Source organism: Sorex fumeus, unplaced genomic scaffold, assembly GCF_029834395.1.
Source record: "Sorex fumeus unplaced genomic scaffold, SorFum_2.1 ptg000006l, whole genome shotgun sequence".
In the NCBI taxonomy this organism is placed as follows: Eukaryota; Metazoa; Chordata; class Mammalia; order Eulipotyphla; family Soricidae; genus Sorex; species Sorex fumeus.
Window position 1 is genome coordinate 35,597,244 of NW_026606063.1, and position 18,656 is coordinate 35,615,899.

General features: G+C 42.6%; 1 protein-coding gene across 1 annotated transcript in view; it reads right to left on the minus strand.

Moving 5' to 3' along the window:
* TPO (thyroid peroxidase) overlaps positions 1-18,656 on the minus strand; it is a 102,002-nt gene that overhangs the window by 53,547 nt on the left and 29,799 nt on the right. The window contains exons 7-9 of the mRNA XM_056126439.1: positions 9,217-9,735; positions 2,480-2,738; positions 899-1,069 (exon numbers count right to left, since the gene is read on the minus strand). Of these exons, the coding sequence (XP_055982414.1) occupies positions 899-1,069; positions 2,480-2,738; positions 9,217-9,735 (949 nt within the window). The remainder of the gene's footprint in view (positions 1-898; positions 1,070-2,479; positions 2,739-9,216; positions 9,736-18,656) is intronic.

The following is an 18,656-nucleotide window of genomic DNA, read 5'->3' on the forward strand; positions in this document are numbered from 1 at the left end:
ATCTGAGAAGTCATAGTGTCCTTCTACCTATGTGAGAAGAGTTGGGCATAAGTCTTGTGGTGTCCTCTGAGTATGAATAAAATTATCATAATTTGGGGTATCTTCTGATCAAAGTGTGCCTTGTACCAGTGATGGGGGTATACAGAGTTCCTTTCTGGCCAAAGTCAACAGATATAGGTGTATACAGTGTATTCTGTGGGCTGGAGGAGCCTAGAAGTATATAGGGTAAGTATACCTGAACTCAGTAACAAGTTTTTGGCAAATGCATGTTTTGGAGAAGCAGCCAAAGTTCTAAGTGTTTAAAACAAAAAATCCATAATGCACAAAGGAGTTGGGTCAGTTTCAAACAAGAATTATGTGGACTTGTACAGGAGGGGTAAGGTTCAAGTGTCAACAAGGAAGGAGGAAATTATATAGCCTAGTCATCTGGCCCCAAGAAGAGTCTCTACTCCTCAGTGACCAGGAAATTGAAGCAGCTAGACAACAGGTAACCCTGCAGGAAATAGGAAAGCCTCTGATGCCCCCAAGATCTGAGGTAGAAAGAGGCAGGGCACAATTTGTTTTAACTCTGCTTGAGTGTTGGGATCTGCAAGTTGGCCATAGAAAGCCAGAACCAGACCTGCCACCACCTTCCAAGAAAACTGCTCCCTGTCCCGGAACATGCTCTCTATAAATTCCTGGCTTCATCCTTATTTGAAGTTCTTGTCTCTTTCTGTGTGGTTCAGTAGTTTGAGAGAAGCAGGAATCACCTCCACAGTGGCATCAGCTAGGCTGTAAAATTTTGTTTCTTGGAAGGTGCCATGGGCTTGTAGACACATTTTACTTTAAACTCAAGGGGCAAGAGACTGACTTGGCAGATTTTACAGCACAAGAAAGCATCCCTGGAGCAGAGACAGACCTGGTAGGCCATGATCCCGGCCCCTCTGCAAGTTGAGCGATGCCAAATCCAAGGTGCCTGAGTTGGACAGCACGAAGAGTCTCTCTGTCAGCTCCTCACTCATCAGCTGGTCTTGTAGTTGCAGCTTGGTGGGCCTAGCAAGTAGGCCACGTACCACAGGGTCTAGACCTCCTTGAAAATATAGAAAAAGAAACAAGGTTTCCTGAGTTCTGAAGAAATAAGAAAATACCTCAAATGGTGAAATAACACAGTCAACATCTTTTTGAAGCTCAAATCACCTAATGTGATCTGAAAGTTTTCAACTAATTTTGAGAAGCATATTTGGTTAGGGAATTTGTCTATCTGGATATCTAGGGACTGTTTTTATTTAGGATTGGTCTTCAGATATGAAAAGAATCCTGAAATGTTTCTTGTGAAGGTTTTGTTATATATATATAGCTTTTTGGGTCACACCCAGCGATGCTCAGGGGTTACTCCTGGCTCATGCACTCAGGAATTACTCCTGGCGGTGCTCGGGGGACCATATGGGATGCTGGGAATCGAACCTGTGTCGGCCATGTTAGCTGAGTGCAAGGCAAAGGCCCTACCCGCTGTACTATTGCTCCAGCCCCCAAGATTTTGTTATATATATTTTTAGTAGCAGAAACAGTGCAGTCAAAGGGAAGAATTTTCTGAATTCTAACCCTTGGACCAGTAGAAGGTGATGTTATTTTACTAAGTGAGCAGTTGGCACATTCAGGGATCTCTTACTCCCCCCACCTCCAGTTGCCTCTCAGCACGCTGTGGACCAAATGACCACTCACTTCCCTTCCCAACTACATTGAGGTTTATCAAGTCTGTTCCTTGATGCTCAAACTGCAAGGCCACAAGCAGCCTCTCTTCCCCTCCACTGCCATATTCATTTGTTTTATTTTGTTCTGGGGCACCACACAGCAATGCTCAGGGACTATTCCCAGCTCACTTTTCAGGGGTCTTTTCTGGCAGAGCTCAGGAAATCATGCAGTGCTCAGGATTAAACATGAATGTCCATATTTCCAGCTCCAGTTGAACACTCATTTGGAGACCATTATCTTCTGAATCAGATTAGAAGTTTCCAGATAGATGCGGTGGAAGAACATGAGGAGCATATAAATAACCCTGCCAAGATTTTGCCCAGACATTGAAATGAGTCTCTAAACAGTTTCTTTCCAAAGGGCTCCCATCAATTGGCATTCTAACATTATCTGGCAAAGAACCATCCATGGAACAAACACATTGCTTAATGATAAGGCAGAACTGCTGACCATGGGCAAACAGAGATGTAAGCATCAACATTATTTGTTTTGAACAATAGAGGAGGGGGAGCCTTTACCCCCTTGAGTGGGAAACCTTGAGAAATCTTTGCAGAAGGATCTTTGATGAATGCTTTAGCCTTTTCATAATCCTCAATTGCTTCTATTTTCTCCATGATTATTGGTAACTGGATAATATTCAGTCAAGTGACCAGTGTGAAGGGAGATCTGATGCCCTTCTGGGTGGGGATAACCTCATCTCAGAGGAGAAGGAATGCACCAGCCCCACTGGCCCAGAGCAGAGACATACCTTCCTTGATGAGTCTCCAGGGACTGAAAAAGACATCCTGCAACCGTAGTCTGGGGAGGTCAGGGTGTTCCTGGAAGTGGGTGTCTAGTCGCCTCACCAGTGGGTGGATTGTGGCATGGCCAAAGCGGAAGGCAGCCGTGGAAAACACATTAGAGACTGTGGGGTCCACAGTGGAGTCATAGCCCTCATAGGGGCCTACATGCTGCTGGATGGCCTGGGGGCCCAGAATTTTGGGGAGGTAATCTCGCATGGTGATGATCTATGGAGAAAGAAGACAAGTGAGTTTCAGGGCAGTGGGTCACATGTGTGTGCCCAGGATGCAAGGTGTCGGGTGAGAGAGTCATAGGGAATAACTCTTTCTGTATATCCTGGGGCTCAGCAGAGTTGTACCGGGGGGGGGGGGGGAGGGGCGGTCATGCTATTTATGTAAGGAAACAGGTCAACAGCTATAGAAACACTAACCATTCAAAGCAAATGCCTTACAGTGTTTGGCATTTATGAATGGGGGATGTCAGAACTATTCCCAACACCCTCTAGGGCAGACCTGGTAAGTCTTGGGAGCCTTGGGACCCTAATAAGGGGGGGGGGGCTGGCTGTTCTCCTTCTAGAAATGCAAGAACAGTTCCATCCAAAGGATCTTGGCTTTGCATTTACCCACATCCACAGACACTCCACGAGCACTTACGCTTGAAGCAAATCAGAAATCTAATTGCCTGCCATAATTCGTGGTTTAGACTTGCCTGTGGGCTACCATCCTGAGAGGCTGATTAACCTTTCTGAACCTGTTCTCATTGAAAATCCTCTTTCATGGAGTTTCTTCGAGAATAAAAAAGACATGGCTTTATATGCTAGCTATTTATATAGTATATCTAGAAAGAATATATAGAGCCATAGATTATAGAAAGTATCCCAATAAATTCTGGCTAACTCCCTCCCAAGAGTATTACCTTTCACTTTTTTTTTTTTAAATAAAAATTGTGATTGCTGGCAGGGGACAGGGGATAGTGGCACGTCCAGAAACACTTAAGATCAGTGTGGTGCCAGGATCGAAACTTCGCCCCAACACTTGTGTTCTACCACATGAGCCACTTCCCCTGTCCTCTTTCTTGCAAGTTTAAAGGCATGAGACACAAAATTCTTTATCAGCTGCAGCCTCTCAAATCTAAGCAAAGACAAAGATCTTCGTATTGATTTTTCTATTTCACCCTTCTGTAATTGTCTTTGGATAGTTGTCAGTTCTTTACAAAAGACACAGAAATTTAGTGGTGAAATACTGTCAGTACTTTCAAGAGGGACTGAGTTTGTGCTGTGGATCACACAGATGAGTTGAAGTTCCCACTTTTGGTCCCACCCTGTGGGAATACACTGCCTAGGATGAGGAGACAGACAACACTTGTGTTCTACCAGAAAGTTTAACAACACGGAAAGTTGGCAGATAACTTTCCTGATCCAGGCTAGAAATAAAGCATCATTGCCAGGCCAAGGGCTGGGCTTGTGCTTTGTGCATGGTGGCAGCTCTTGGCAGAAAACATATGGTCAGTGGGTAGATGCAGGACATGCACAGAGCCCTGGGAGGCACAGATTTCCTCCCTGTGACTAAGCTACAGGAAAGCTCCCTCTCATCTAGAGCATTAACAATAACCCCTGATTATTACAGCAGTTTCAAGGATGCAATCCTTGAATAATATGTGCTGAAGAGTCCTGTCAATGGTAAATCACGGTGCAGTCACAGGGCCTTGCAATTTCTAGTTGACAAGTGGTCCCTAGAACATTATGTACAAGGCTCAGCTTTTAGGTTTAGCAGCACTTCCTTCAGCTGTACAAATCAGTATCCAATTGTTTTGGTGTTTAAACGAATATATTGGTCAATAAACCACATTTAAACGAGGTTTCAAACCAATAGGAATGACTCCATCCGAGAATATAAGGGTATTATGTTTTAGTTTATTGGTGTAGGGAGGTAAGCTGTTAACATGCTCAGATTGTTTACAAAAACTAACAAACAAAAGCATCTGTGCACTTGTAACACCTTCCTTTCAGATGACAAAATATGTTTCCTCAATGCATGGTTTGGTGTTTGCTGGGAGAGTGGGAGGGGACCTTGAGTCTGGCGTGTGGCTTGTTATGCTCAGTGGGAGACAGATGGGAACAGTGTCCCAGCACTGTGCATCCACTTCTCAGACCGAAGCAGGCAAGAGTGGAAGGTTCCATTCACATTTCTGACTGATAAGTCCACCCTGAGCTGGGTTGCTGATTTCGTTCTGCAGAAGCAGCCTCTCATCCTAACAGAAGTGGTTTGTGGTCCCAAACCAGTCCAAGCCTTCTCTTGACAGTCAAGCAAGCTTGGCTTTGTACTCAGAGAACCTTTCATTCTTGTCAATATTCTTGGATTTTTGTTCCTGTTGCAGACAGATTGGCTTTCTCTTCTCCACAAAGTTGAAACAATATTAAACTCACATATAAAATACTTTGACAACACCTCTTTCCTTTCTCCTTGACCTGAGGTTTGTCGGGGGAATGCAAGGAAAGGCAACATTCACAGGAGCCCAGGAAAACCCAACTACTGTTAGCTGATGACTTGCTACTAATTTCTAAAGCAGCTACTTACTCAAAGACCTTTTCCCTGAGTCGAGGTCTTAGACTCTGTGCAGCCTCACTGTTTGGACTGTCAGATATTTTCTTCTCTCCTGATTATCCTGATCTGAAGTGCCAATTACAAGAAAATATCTGGAACTCTCCATGGGGAGCTGTAAGGCGGGGGCAGCATCTGGGCTCTGAGCAATAGGCCTTTGAGGTTTGATCACACTGTGGCTCTAGAATTTTCATGATGACTTCTGGAAACCTTTGAGCGGTTGGCTCTTGGTGCCATAAAATTCAGATGACCATCAAAGAGTGGACTTCTCCCTCCTGCCTCTCCTCCATTCTTCTGAGCAGGAAAGGGTGCCCTCTTGTACCAGGTCCCTGTGGAGGCTCTCTCCTTCAAGGCTTGTCTTTTTCCTTCTCATCTCCTGGGACCCCTGATTCTTACAGACACTGCAGGACACGGCAGCTGCTTCTCATATCCCTGACATGGAGCCCTGTCTGCCCTGGAAAGAAGGTTGAAGCAGGGGATGCAGGGAGTTGGACAGGAGGCAGGGTACTTGCTGGAAGAGGAAAAAATGATGGAGGAGGAAGAGAGCCTTTAGTTGCCTCTGTTGTAAAGTGCTATTGGAAGCACTGGTCCCTTAGGCTGAGTCTCCCAACTCTTCTTATGCTCCCAGCACGCTCCATGCAGGAAATCTCTCACACTCTGAGAGAAAACTCTCAGTGGGTCCCAGAGACAAGAATCCTACTCTGGAATCAAGGAGGGCCACAGCTTCTGGGAACAGAATGTCTATCAGAATTCAAGTTTAACTTCTTCCTGCAGGCAGTCCTGGATTGGGAGCTGCTGGAATTGCTGGAGTTGAGGCAGGGGTCTCACCTCTGGAAAGGTCACCTAGAGGGGCCATGGTTTTCATCCATCATCTCTGAGGGCAGCAACTAGGAAATATTTGCCTTTGGGCATTCAAAATCATGAGGGGTGGGGTAGAAAAAGCATGCCACTGCAGAGATAGCAGTGTTATGGTGGAGTAAGAAGCTCATTCTCTGCCTTCCCATGCCTTTTCTTCTCTCCCAGCTACCCTCCACAACCCAATCAGGGAGCTCCTCAGAGGGAATCTGTCGGCTTCCCAGATGGGCACAAACAGGAAGATTCTCTTTCCTCCTGCTTCCTGTTTTGCCCACATCCACACCTAAATTAAAGTTTTCATTGATCCCTAAGAATTTAGGGAATAAAATCAAATTTCTGGAACCCAGATTGGTTCTCTGATACTTGGGGAGCAGAAAGTGTCTACCCAAAGGGATGCTTCTTTCAGTCCTATGGGCATGTTCCACATACCCATCCCATGCTGTGGTGAGAATTCCTGTCCTCTTCCCTCTACTGGGCAATTGCTTCTCTCCTCTCATCCTGACTCAGCACAAGTCCTTTCAAAGTGAGTGCCAGAATCCTTTTTTTCTAAAATATGCTCTAGCTAAACTAGACTTAGCTTCCATTTCAGCAGGTAGGAGGCATCTAGAACAGAGGCCCAGCAGGGGTGGATTTTCCTAAGCATTTCAATGTTCAAATCTCCTGGGTGATGCTGACCTGGCATTAGAAGGATGGAGGGAAGCAGACATTCCAGCAGCAGGCTGGTTATCCCAGGGACTAGGGCACATTCTAGTGAGTTATTTTACAAAAGAATCTGAATGTGAATCTTCATGGGAAACTGCTCCCTACTCCATTGTTGGTGAGTTCCTGGTTAGCTCTGGGCCAATGCACAAGAGTTTCAGATCATTAAATTACCAAACTGTGGGTCAAGAGAGCCAGGGAAGAAAAATGACCAGTGCCCACATGACTGGAAATATTTCAAAATAGTTCAAAGGTCTGGCCAAGGCTTTCTCCACACATCAAACATGATTCCTCAGTGTTTTGAGGTTTCTAAGATATTTTAAAAAAATCAAAGAAACAGCATTAACCAAAAAAAAATACACAAGAAAATTTGAAAGTGAAATGTAAAACTCAGAAGAAAAAATATTACTGTTTTTAAAAAGCAGAGAACAGAGAAAATGAATTAAAGAAGGGAATATAAAATGCTCAAGTGTTCCTTTCCATTTAACTGTTGTCACTCCAGGTATTAAGAAGAAAAAGAAGCCAAATGTTCTGATTTCTGTGTCATTTCAGATTCCCAGTATCCTAGAATGAAACTATAGCTAATTTACTGACAAGTCAGGGCCATATGATAAATAAGTAAGGCACAAATCTCAAATTGTCCCCCAAATAATCCCAGAAATAGCCTGAAAGAAAGTGGATGAGCCATATGGCCACACTGGGACTTTTTTTTTTTAAGATCAGTTGACATGGATCAGAAATTCATGTTCATCCACAAAGACACAACATACCTTCTCACACAACACCCTGTTTATGCTTCACACATATACCACTTCCATACCTGTTTACCTCCAACACAGACACAGGCACAGACACACACACACACACACACACACACACACACACACACACACACACACACACTCACAGAGATCTATTCAAGCTAGGCTGACTTTCACTTAGTATACTGAAAGTCCAGAGTCACCTGTTTGTTCCTGGAGCCTGCTGCAGTTCCTTTTTGCCATCAATATTTAAAGGTGAGACCTGGGACAGGGACCCAGAAGCCTGCTGAGCAGGCTCTAAGCCCTACCCTAACCTCTGAATTCCTGAGAACAGTGGACCACAGAAAGGATGGAAAACAGCTTCCTGGGAGAGGTCTACCCATTATGGGCTCTTGTGCCAACCTGGACTAGACTCGACTTTCTCCTTGGCCATGGAGAGGATCAATGGCAAGTGCTGCTGTAGGGTAGGGCCTGGCACAAATATACGAGTAGTGATTCATGGAGCACTGCTCATTCACTTTTCATAACAGCCCAATTGGCTCAGCCTGTTAGCAACTTCTTTTTTTTAAAGGTGAGTCTCATTTCTTCAAATCACACAGTTGATTCATGATCAACTTTAGAAACTCCACCCAGGATCCTCCTACTCAAGACTAAAGACTGACTTGGGAGGTGGCCCAGGGCTAGAGACTCTCTGTGGCAGAGTGTCCCGACCACTTTGAATGAACCAGGCCCTAGGCTAAACGGTGGTGGGGGGAGGGGGAGGAGGAGTGGGTTCTCACAAATGAGAAAACAATGAAAATAATAAAGTTTTTAACTAATAATGAAAACAGTCAAGTTTAACTTGCAAATTAGCAAATCTCACACAGCCTGCTTTCTTTTTGGTTTCACCAATGTCTACAAAATACGAAAAGAACAAAATCGTTGCTGGACCCCAGCTGGACACAGCTGGAAGGGCTGCTATGAAACATAAGAATTCGCCTATTCAGGGATTGCTAAGAAAAAGATGGCTGGAGGAATCGGCCGGGATGGGAGATGTGTGCAGAAAGTGGATAAAGGACCAAACATGATAACCTCTCAGGGTCTGTATTGCAAACCATAATGCCAAAAAGTAGAGATTATGTGGAATCATGTCTGCCATGGAGGCAGGGGGAGGGTGGGGAAGGGGGGTATACCGGGGATATTGGTGGTGGGGAGTGTGCGCTGATGGACGAGGGGTGTTTGATCCTTGTGTGATTGTAACCCAAACTTGAAAGCTTGTAACTATCTCAAGGTAAAGGTAAGGTAAAGGTAAAGGCCCTCCCGTTGATCATCGATTTGCTCGAGTGGGCCCAGTAACGTCTCCATTGGAGACTTTGTTGTTACTGTGTTTGGCATATCGAATACTCTTGGTAGCTTGCCAGGCTCTCCGAGAGGGGCGGAGGAATCGAACTCGGGTCGGCCATGTTGGCCGCTTGTAAGGCGAACGCCCTACCCGCTGTGCTATCGCTCCAACCCTTACCTCAAGGTGATTCAATTAAAAAAAAAATTCGACTTTTAGACACCTAGTGTGTCCTGGCACTAGAAAGCACTGGATGACCCTGGAATCACCTGTGGTGCTGCTTGAACTGCAGTCCAGGTTGCTAATCTCCAGCCAGCTAAGCCTCTCGGGCTCTAAACGGCAAGAGCAACTGAGATACAGCTTTGGGCCCTGTTCTCCCCACCGGATGAATGAGGACTGTATGCATCCATCCGGGACCCCTACCAGGGCCCTGCGACCCCGGACACCCTGCCTTCGAGGCCTTTGCACCTACCTGGTGCAGCGCGCCCACGAGCTTGCGCGCCTCCTGGTAGACTGTGTCCGCGCTCCAGTGCGCATTGAGGGCCTTAAGCGCAGTGGCCAGGCGGTTGTGCTCGCGAAGCCACAGCGTGTGCACTGCCGCCAGGGAGGGAACTTCGGTGGCGCGGCCGTCCCCGGCCAGAAAGCAGGGGACGCGGGCTGCTCCGGGGGTGCCGGGCTCCGGAGCGCAGGCGGCGGGCATAGGGGGTGGCGCGAAGGGCAGGTAGGCGCGGCCCCCGTCGCGGTGGCGCGCGTTGATGCGGAGCAATCCCTCGGGGCTGGACCAGTTCCGCAACAGTTTCTCTGCAGCTGGGGAGCTGCCGTACACGGTAGAGGCGTCGAGGAAGGAGGTCAGCCCGTTCATTTGTTGTCGCGGGTTTGCCCGGGACAGATTGCCAAAGAGGGCTCCTTGGTTCCCTGTGCCGCAGGATGCGGCTGAACGGTAGAAGGGCAAACACGTCGAGCCGGAGGTGGTGGAGGTGTTCACCGGGAGCTGCAGGAAAGGGGAGATCCAGGTCACTAGATTTCTCAGGGAGCGCTCTTTAGAGATTATAGTTCTTGACTGCGCTAAAGGACCGGCGTTTCTGTGCAGATTGCAATCTGCTCCTCAGGCCTCAGCACAAGCCTACCCTTCTGGGCTCCCACCCTGGAGCTCACTGTTAGTCATGTGCCTGGATGAGGCAGATTCCAACCCTGCAGACCCTACCCAAGGATTTGCATCTCTCAATACTTAAGGATCTTCTTTAGTGCTTCCCCCCACCCCCTTCTTTTTCTCTTCTTTGGGTGGTGGTGATGGGGTGTGTGTGTGTGTGTGTGTGTGTGTGTGCATGCCTGTTTGGGCAATACCCAGCTGTTTGGGTAATATTCAGGGCTTCGTCCTGGCTCCTTGCTCCGGGATCACTTCTGGTTGGATTGGGGGACCATACATGTTCCCTGGGTTTGAACACAGATTGGCCAAAGGCAAGTAAGTGTCATGCCCAGTGCAATATCTCTCCAGTCACTTTCTGTGCTTTTCTTGGTTGGACTTGTCAAATCTCATCCTTCCATCATCCTCTCTCTGACTTCTCTCCGAGAGGAGCTGACCTCTCAGGAAGGGCAGAATTCCATGGCTTTGGGTGCATCACTGTGGAGGGAGCCTGGATCCTGGGGCTCTCTCAGCTCTAGGCAGCCTGTGTCCTCACACTCAATGAAGTGCGAAGAACAACTATATATAATAAAACATACATATACACAAGATGGAGCCCTCTAGGAGTGTGTGTGTGTGGGGGGGGGGGGGGGTGGTCACTCCCAAAGAGCCACTCTCCTTTACCAAGAATGCACAGGAGATCAGTTAAGTCCCCCATTTACACCTGCAAACAAGCAGTCTTAAGACTCTTGTTCTGTAAATGGTTTGTGTGAGGTTTACCTTGCTCGAAGTTCACAGGAACAGGTTTCAAAAGAAGGGCTATTAGTAAAAGCCATGGTGTTCTGAGAGCTGACACTATAATAGAGAACAAAGAGAAGTGCGAGGCTGCTGGACACAGCTCCAGCTGTGCACTAAGGGCATCACAAAGGATGGATGACCGAGGGCTCTTTGACTAGGCAAGCTCATCTAAGCTAGATTGCATATTTGCTAGGCTTTGTTGGTGAGACATGCAACAGTGTGGAAGAGGTTGGTGAAATTGAGGGTAATGAAAAGAGAAGATTAGGTATGGAGTTGGTGACTGCAGCCCAATAGATGCTGCAGCCTTATATTCAGGCTGCCTGTCATTGCCAGTTGAGCTATGAATTGGAGGCAATGTGCAAGCCTCAGCTCCTCAGCACTGCATTTGTTATCAGGCCCAGGGGCTATGCATGGAGGGAAGTGTGAAACTCTCAGGGGAGGACTATCAGATCAGAAGTTGAAGTTCAGACCAGAAAGAACTTAGAATTTTAGGCTAACCAATGGGAAGGGCAGTTAGGACAGAAAAGGGACCACTATGACAATGATAGTTGGAAAAGATCACTCTGGACAAGAACTGAGTGCTTAAAGGAGGTAAAGTGATATGCATGATCCCTTTCAGTAACAATACTGCAAACTGCAGTGTCTAAAAGGAAAATACAAGAGAGAGAGAGTTAGAGAGAGAGAAAGAGAGAAAGAGATGCACTGGTGAATGGATGGATGTTGGAACATTATAGGATGGAAACTCAGTCATGAACAACTTTGTATCTTTGAATCTCACAGTGATTCAATTGATTTTTTAAAAAAATACAATGTGAAGCAACTGAGAATCTCCAGTGGGGACTCCAACCCCTATCAGCCGAATAAAGCACAAAGAATAGAAATACCAGAGAGATCGTTCAGGAGATGTGACTCTTGCCTTACACACACCTGATTTCTATTTAACTCCCAGGCCCCAGTATCAAACAAGGTCAGGGGTTCACTTTTGAGCACAAAGACAGAATAACTCCTGAGCACTCTGGATGTTGCCCCCAAACAAACAAACAAATAAATAAATAAATAAGCACGCTAACAAAAGCCAAGAGAATCACCATAATAGAAATCTCAAAGCAGGAGCTTTAATTCATGCAAATTTGGTAAGCTCAAATTCACTAAGAACATAAAGGAATTTCATTAGTACAAATAATAAAATTAACACACATAATAAATCACCATTAAAGTTGTTCTATGCCAGTCTTGGTTTAAAGGCAAATTTAACTAAAGAAATATAATGGTCTCTTAGAAGTATAGGAAGTATTACATCTTATTAGAAGAGAATCTAAGCATAACAACAAGGGCTTTCCTTAGAAAATGACAGTCTTTAAATTACTTTCATTAAGAAAATGACAAAGAAGAATCAAGTGATTAGGAATTTAGTTAGAGAAGCACGGAAGAAAGCACTAGCTCAGAGTTCAAAGGCACAAGACTTGCATATTCAAGGCCCCAAGTTCAATCCCCAGGACCACATGACTCCCCAAACAGTGGCTGGGTATATTCTTGTAGGTGCCTAGCACCAGCAGATTTGACCCTTGTTACCCCCAGCTGAGCATCTCTGGGTTTTAGCACTGAACTGCTCTACACAGCTACACAGTTGGTTGAGTATCACCAGGAATAGTTCCCAGCCCCCCGGAGTGCTGTTTGGGAGGGTTTTTCCCCCCCATTAAAAAAATAGAATTTAGTTTAAAAACAATAAAAAAATCAAAAGAAATCAAGAAAGATGAATGAATAAATATGTTAAATAGTAAAGTAAAGTAAAGGCCCTCCCGTTGATCATCGATTTGCTCGAGCGGGCCCAGTAACGTCTCCATTGGAGACTTTGTTGTTACTGTGTCTGGCATATCGAATACTCTCGGTAGCTTGCCGGGCTCTCCAAGAGGGGCAGAGGAATCGAACTCGGGTAGGCCATGTTGGCTGCGTGCAAGGCAGACGCCCTACCCGCTGTGCTATCGCTCCAGCCCCAAATATGTTAAATAATTAATATATAAAAGAAAGGAAAACTAACCTTCAGACTTCACAATCTTAGAAAAAAATTAATGAGATTTTGGGCTGAGAAAGGTCATACAGGGGAAATTGAAAAGCTTCTAAGTAGAATTACATGCAATTCTTAGGTATCATGCCTCTATGCATATCCAGATGAAGATATATGGATGATTCCCACAAAGCGGAAGTAGCTAAAATTGTACCAGGAAGAAATTAAATGCTAAAATGGAATTTGCCAGAGAAGATATGCAAGGTGAATAGAGCCAATATTGACTGAAGTACAGGGATCATGCTATGTCAGAGCCGACGTCTGTCAAATCCTCACAGGACACAGCATCTCAGTGCTGCTTAAACTCTGCAGCATAGAAAGGATAGAAAGTGCCCTCAATTAATTGTACAAAGTCCTAAAACTTTAATATTTGCTCTGATAAAAATAGTACAATGACAAAAGAAAGCACAGCTCAATATCCCCTCTAAAATACCTAAAGCAGAGCAGCTGTGAATTGTAAGGACATATACTATATCTAGATAGGATTCATTTTTACGGTAGCTTAGTGACTGAGAATAGATTTATATTACCCAGGATATCAACAAATTAAATGAGAAACATGGGATTAATTTTCTTTGAAAGCATAATAATAAAATTTTCTGTTAAACGTTCTATTTAAATAGAAGTAAAATGGAATAGAGTAAGAGTTGCTTACTTATAAGGTAGATTTAATAGGAAATATTATCTTGAACAGTGAAACCATACAGATCATTTAAATTAAAATGAAAAAACCAGAGATAAATAATCACTGCCATTATTATTACCTCAGAAAAATTTTTAAAATTCTGCTTAGATCAAAGATCAGAAAATAAATTAGAACTGGCAAAAAAGCTAGAAGATAATATAAAAATCGCAAGAAAACTAACTTTTAGCTTATGATACATTAGATGTCTTAGGACATCTAAAATGAGAGAAGATTAAAGATGTCTTAGGACATCTAAAATGAAAGAAGATTAAAGTTTCTGCAAAAAGTGTTCTCACAAACCAAGGAATATAAAAAAAATTTCTTCATTCTACTCCTTATCTCTCTCCTCCTACCATTTTCTTTAGAGGAAAAAATTCTATCCTAGAAACATCATGACCAAAATCACATGTACAAATTGAGTAAAATAATTATAGAATCTACATCAGATTATAAAATATCATTCAAAAATCAAAAGAAAATTGGAAAAAGGTCAGTTCTCTTTCAATGAATGTATAAATGAAATTAACTAAATTTACAATAGTACTTTTTTCTTTTTTGAAATACATGAATTAACAGTAAAATCCATACGAAGAAATAAAATCTTTTGTTATTTATTACTCCATAAATTAAGGAAAGAGAAGTATAGTTCTGTTAGGTGATATTTAATAGATAGTAGAATATACAGTAAGGTGATTGTGGTAAAACTAACAGTATTATGGGAACAAATATATCAGTTAGAGAAAATAGTGCCTTCAGAACTAGACCCAAATCATCTGATGACAATAGATTGAAAAAAAGCCCAACTGTTTATAGTGTTTCTGGATAAGAACAAAATGGATCCTAATTTTAAAAAATAATATGTGATAATGGAGTGATAGCACAGCAGGGAGGGCGTTTGCCTTGCACGCGGCCGACCCAGGTTCAATTCCTCAGTCTCTCTCGGAGAGCCCTGCAAGCTACCAAGAGTACCCCGCCCACATAGCAGAGCTTGGCAAGCCACTGTGGCATATTCAATATGCCCAAAACAGTAACAACGAGTCTCACAATGGAGACATTACTGGTGCCCGCTCAAGCAAATCGATGAACAACGGGAGGACAGTATAAATGAAACATGTAGCTTGATATTTTCTAGGCTACTGCACTTACAGTTTTGTAATAACAAAGATCTCCTAACCAGGGCTAAGTCCAAAAATTGTTCATATGCTACATACTTTACTGTATGAAAATTCAAATTTTTCATAGTGAAATTTACCATACTGAAGGGTAAGGAATAAACACTTTTGAAGAGTGAATATCTGTGGAGTACAAAGAGCAGTTAATTAGCTTTAATGGTGATAGGGAACACTGGGCAAGATCTAAGGGTGAAAACTAGGTAAGGGATATTCTCTCTTTTTTAAATTTTTTATTATTGAATCACCGTGAGATACAGTTACAAGCTTTCATGTTTGAGTTTCAATCATGCAATGATCAAAAGCCCATCCCTTCACCAGCGCATATTCTCCACCACTAATGTCACCAGTAAACCCCTCTTTCCAACCCTATAAGTATAGGGCAGACAATTTCCCCTATACTTTCTCTCTCTACTTTTGGGCATTATGGTCTGCAATACAGATACTGAGAGGCTATCATGTTTGGTCCTTTATCTATTTTCAACACACATCTCCCATCCCAAACGATTCCTTCAAACATCATTGACATAGTGATCCCTTCTTTATTCCAGCTGCCTTCTCTCCTAGCTCATGAGACAGGCTTCCAACTATGGGGCAATATTTCTGGCCCTTGATCTATTTTCTTTGGGTGTCCGTCTCATGTTATTTTATATTCCACAAATGAGTGCAGTTGTAAGGGATACTCTTCATAACTTTCAGTAGCAATATTGCAAACCACAATGTCCAAAAGCAAACAGAGAGAGAGACACACATACAGAGAAAGAGAGAGAGAGAGAGAAGAATAGAAGAATAGTGCCTTGAATAATAATACCCCTTGCTATAATAATAAGAATTCTTCTTATTATTATAATTATTATATATTATATAATAATAATAATAATTATTATTATATAAGAATAATACCCCTTGCTAGGGGCAAGGGGCAGAGGTGGGGTAGGATGATGGGAGGGAACCTAGGGACACTGGTGCTGGGAAATGTACACTGGTGGAGAGATGGGTGTTGGAATACTGTATGACTGAAATTCAATTATGAATGGCTTTGTAGTGCTCTAAAAAAACAGTGACGGGAAAAACGATACAAATTAATAAAGGAATATGTGAAAATTTCCAAAAAATAAAGGCAATGTTAAAAGACACTGACATTTAAAGAATGCAAATAATATAACAAGAAGATTGCACTTTATAACCACTGAACTGGCCAGGGAAAGAAAATATTCTTTCTATTGATGGAAAGGATGCAGAAAAGAGAAAAGCTGGCTCAACTATTACTGTGACAATATAGTTGTTGTAGAAAATAACAGAGCAGTGTTAAGATGTCTTTCTATCGGTCTTTTCAATTCTGGAAATCTAAGTCACAGATTAAAATCATGCCACATAAGGTCAGCAGTAAAACCCATTAAAATCTATCAAACACATGGAAGACTCATTTTTCTTGGTCAGGAATAAAACAAACATTCAAAAATTCATGTACACATAAAGGTAATCTCAGTCAAAATGTCAGCAAGATTTTCATGAAGTTGACAAGGTAGTTCTAAAGTTTGTATGAAAAGGCAATCTGTAAAAGGGTCAAGGTAATTAGTAAATTCAGATAAAAGGGCCTGGCTGAGCATCTTCACTGATCCAAGCTGCAATAAGGGAATGTGTTACAGTGACAGCCAACATCCAGGCAAAGAGCAAATGTCTTTGGTCTAGCATGCAAAAAGGTGCATTTGAGATTAGTGCGGAACTTTTTTAAATTAGTCATAAAAAATCCACCTTTAAGAATATCAACTTAGGTATATACTGCTTATAAAAATTAATCACAGTTTATAAAAATCTCAATATTTATTTTTCAAAAAGAAAATACAAGAAGATACATATTCATATGTGGCAATTTTCTTCATTTTTCTTGTTTCAGTTAATATAATCACCTCCATAATATCCATTCATTTTGTCTCAAAGACACAACTACATCTTTTATAGTGATAGAGCAATATTCCATTGACTCTATGTACCAAAAAGCTTCTTTTTTTTCTAGTTATTTGTTGATGGGCATTTAGGTTGATTTCACATTTTGGCTGTGAATAATGTTGCTTCTAACATAGAGGATCATGCGTGGAGGCTTGGAGGGCTATGTTTAGTGGTGCTGGAGGATCATGTGGTACCAAGGGTTGAAAGAGGGTTGGTTGCATACCTTTCATGTGCCTTAATGCCTATAGTACCTCTCTGACCCCATTTTTCTATTTCCTTCCCTCCTACCTTCTCCCTCCCACCTGTCTTTCCTTCATTTCCTCCTTTTTACTTTTTTCCTTCCTTGTATTAATTTATCATCATTTCGTTATAGAGACTTCATCCTTTATCTTTTGTTGTACTATTGTTTACTGGTGTTTTGTTTCTTTTTCACCTTTCTTGCTCATGGTTTTGTGTTATTTTTGTGTTTTATTTACATGTAAAAAAATTCTTTTAAAAATTCAGGGTGGAAGACTGATGGTAAAAATCCTCTATTCACTTTCGTTTGTCAGTAAGAACACATTTGAATGATGTTATTTTATCATATTTGAATGATATTTGACAGAATTTCTGAATAGTCTTCTTGGCCAGCAGCTTTTCTCTTTTAGTATTATGAATATCTCCTTTCATCTTCAGAGGTAGTGAATGCTTGTATGTCTTAGGTAAGTAAAGTTGTGAGCACACGAGTTTTCTGTGATATGCATTAATTTCAGGTTGTACTTTAGTGGGAACATTTTTTTGCTTGTCTATTCCACAATTTTTATGGCAAGTTATACAAAATTTTATTTTTGGTTTGTCATAAAATTCTATGACTTGTTGCAAGGTATAGAAGATAATATATTAATTGATGTTAGTTAAACAACTAACTAAAAATACAAATAATGCCAACAAAACAAAGAATTAATTGTAACTTAAATGTGAGGAAATTGGAATTGATGACAAAAACAGCCCAGCATTAGTTTAAGACAACATTTGAATTTTAGCAATAATACCACATATGTGATTATTTTTTTAAATAAAATAACTTTTTTAAGGAGTAATCATTTATATTTAAATATATATCACGATCTTCCTGTTGTTCATTGATTGCCTCAAGCAGGCACCAGTAACGTCTCCTTCATCCTAGCCCTGAGATTTTAAAGTTGCCATATTCAAGGCCCTTTCAGGGTTAGGAGAATGAGACCCATCATTGTTACAGGTATTTGGCAAATTGGGTACGCCACGGGAGTTTGCCAGACTCTGCCGTGTGGGCAGGTTACATTTGGTAGCCTGCCAGGTTGTTCAAAGTAAGAATAAGATAAGATGTCATGCAGGCCGCGCGCTTCTGGGAGCTGTCTTTTATAGTCTCTGGGTCTTGGCCGTTGATGGTATTACACGGCGCCACGGGGTCAGTTGGTGTGTGTGACTCCTGCCTACTGGAAGATGGAGGATCTGGGCGGAGGATGCTCAGCCCCGATCAGAGCAAGCTTGGAGATCTCAGCCCCGGTTCCCACATGCCTTTGTTCCTCCGCCGGTACCTTCACGCATGTAGAGAGTGGTCTTAGCATGGTTGTGGCTGGTTCTGAAGGTCTTTGACTGCCGGAGCTCTGGTCGGGGCGGGGAGGGAAACTCAACCTGCCCCCCTCCAAGGGGCCCTGGTGAGGACAGTCAGGTGCGGGGGCAGGGGACTCTGCGCTGTTCTCTTCTGGGAGCTGTCTTTCATAGTCTCTGGGTCTTGGCCGTTGATGGGATTACATTTATAAATTATATGTACATATATATAAGTATATATGCTAAGACAAAAACATGTGATCTTACATAAAAATGAATGATTTGTACTATATTAAAGTATTTTCCAAGCCAAGGGGACCAAAATTAAGTTCTATAGAAGGTATAAGAAGCATCATCATCTTTCTTAAGTTTAAAATAAAATAACTTTTAAGAGAAAAAATGAAAACAAAAATAAAAGAAGAAATTGTCTGCAAAGTGGCACATGGGAAACAAACACCACTAGTGTTGCAGGATGTTGTTCGCAGTCACTACTGTATGGAAAGGTAGTTAGGAAAACATGTTGATTAAACAAAAAACCCTCAAAATTTATTGA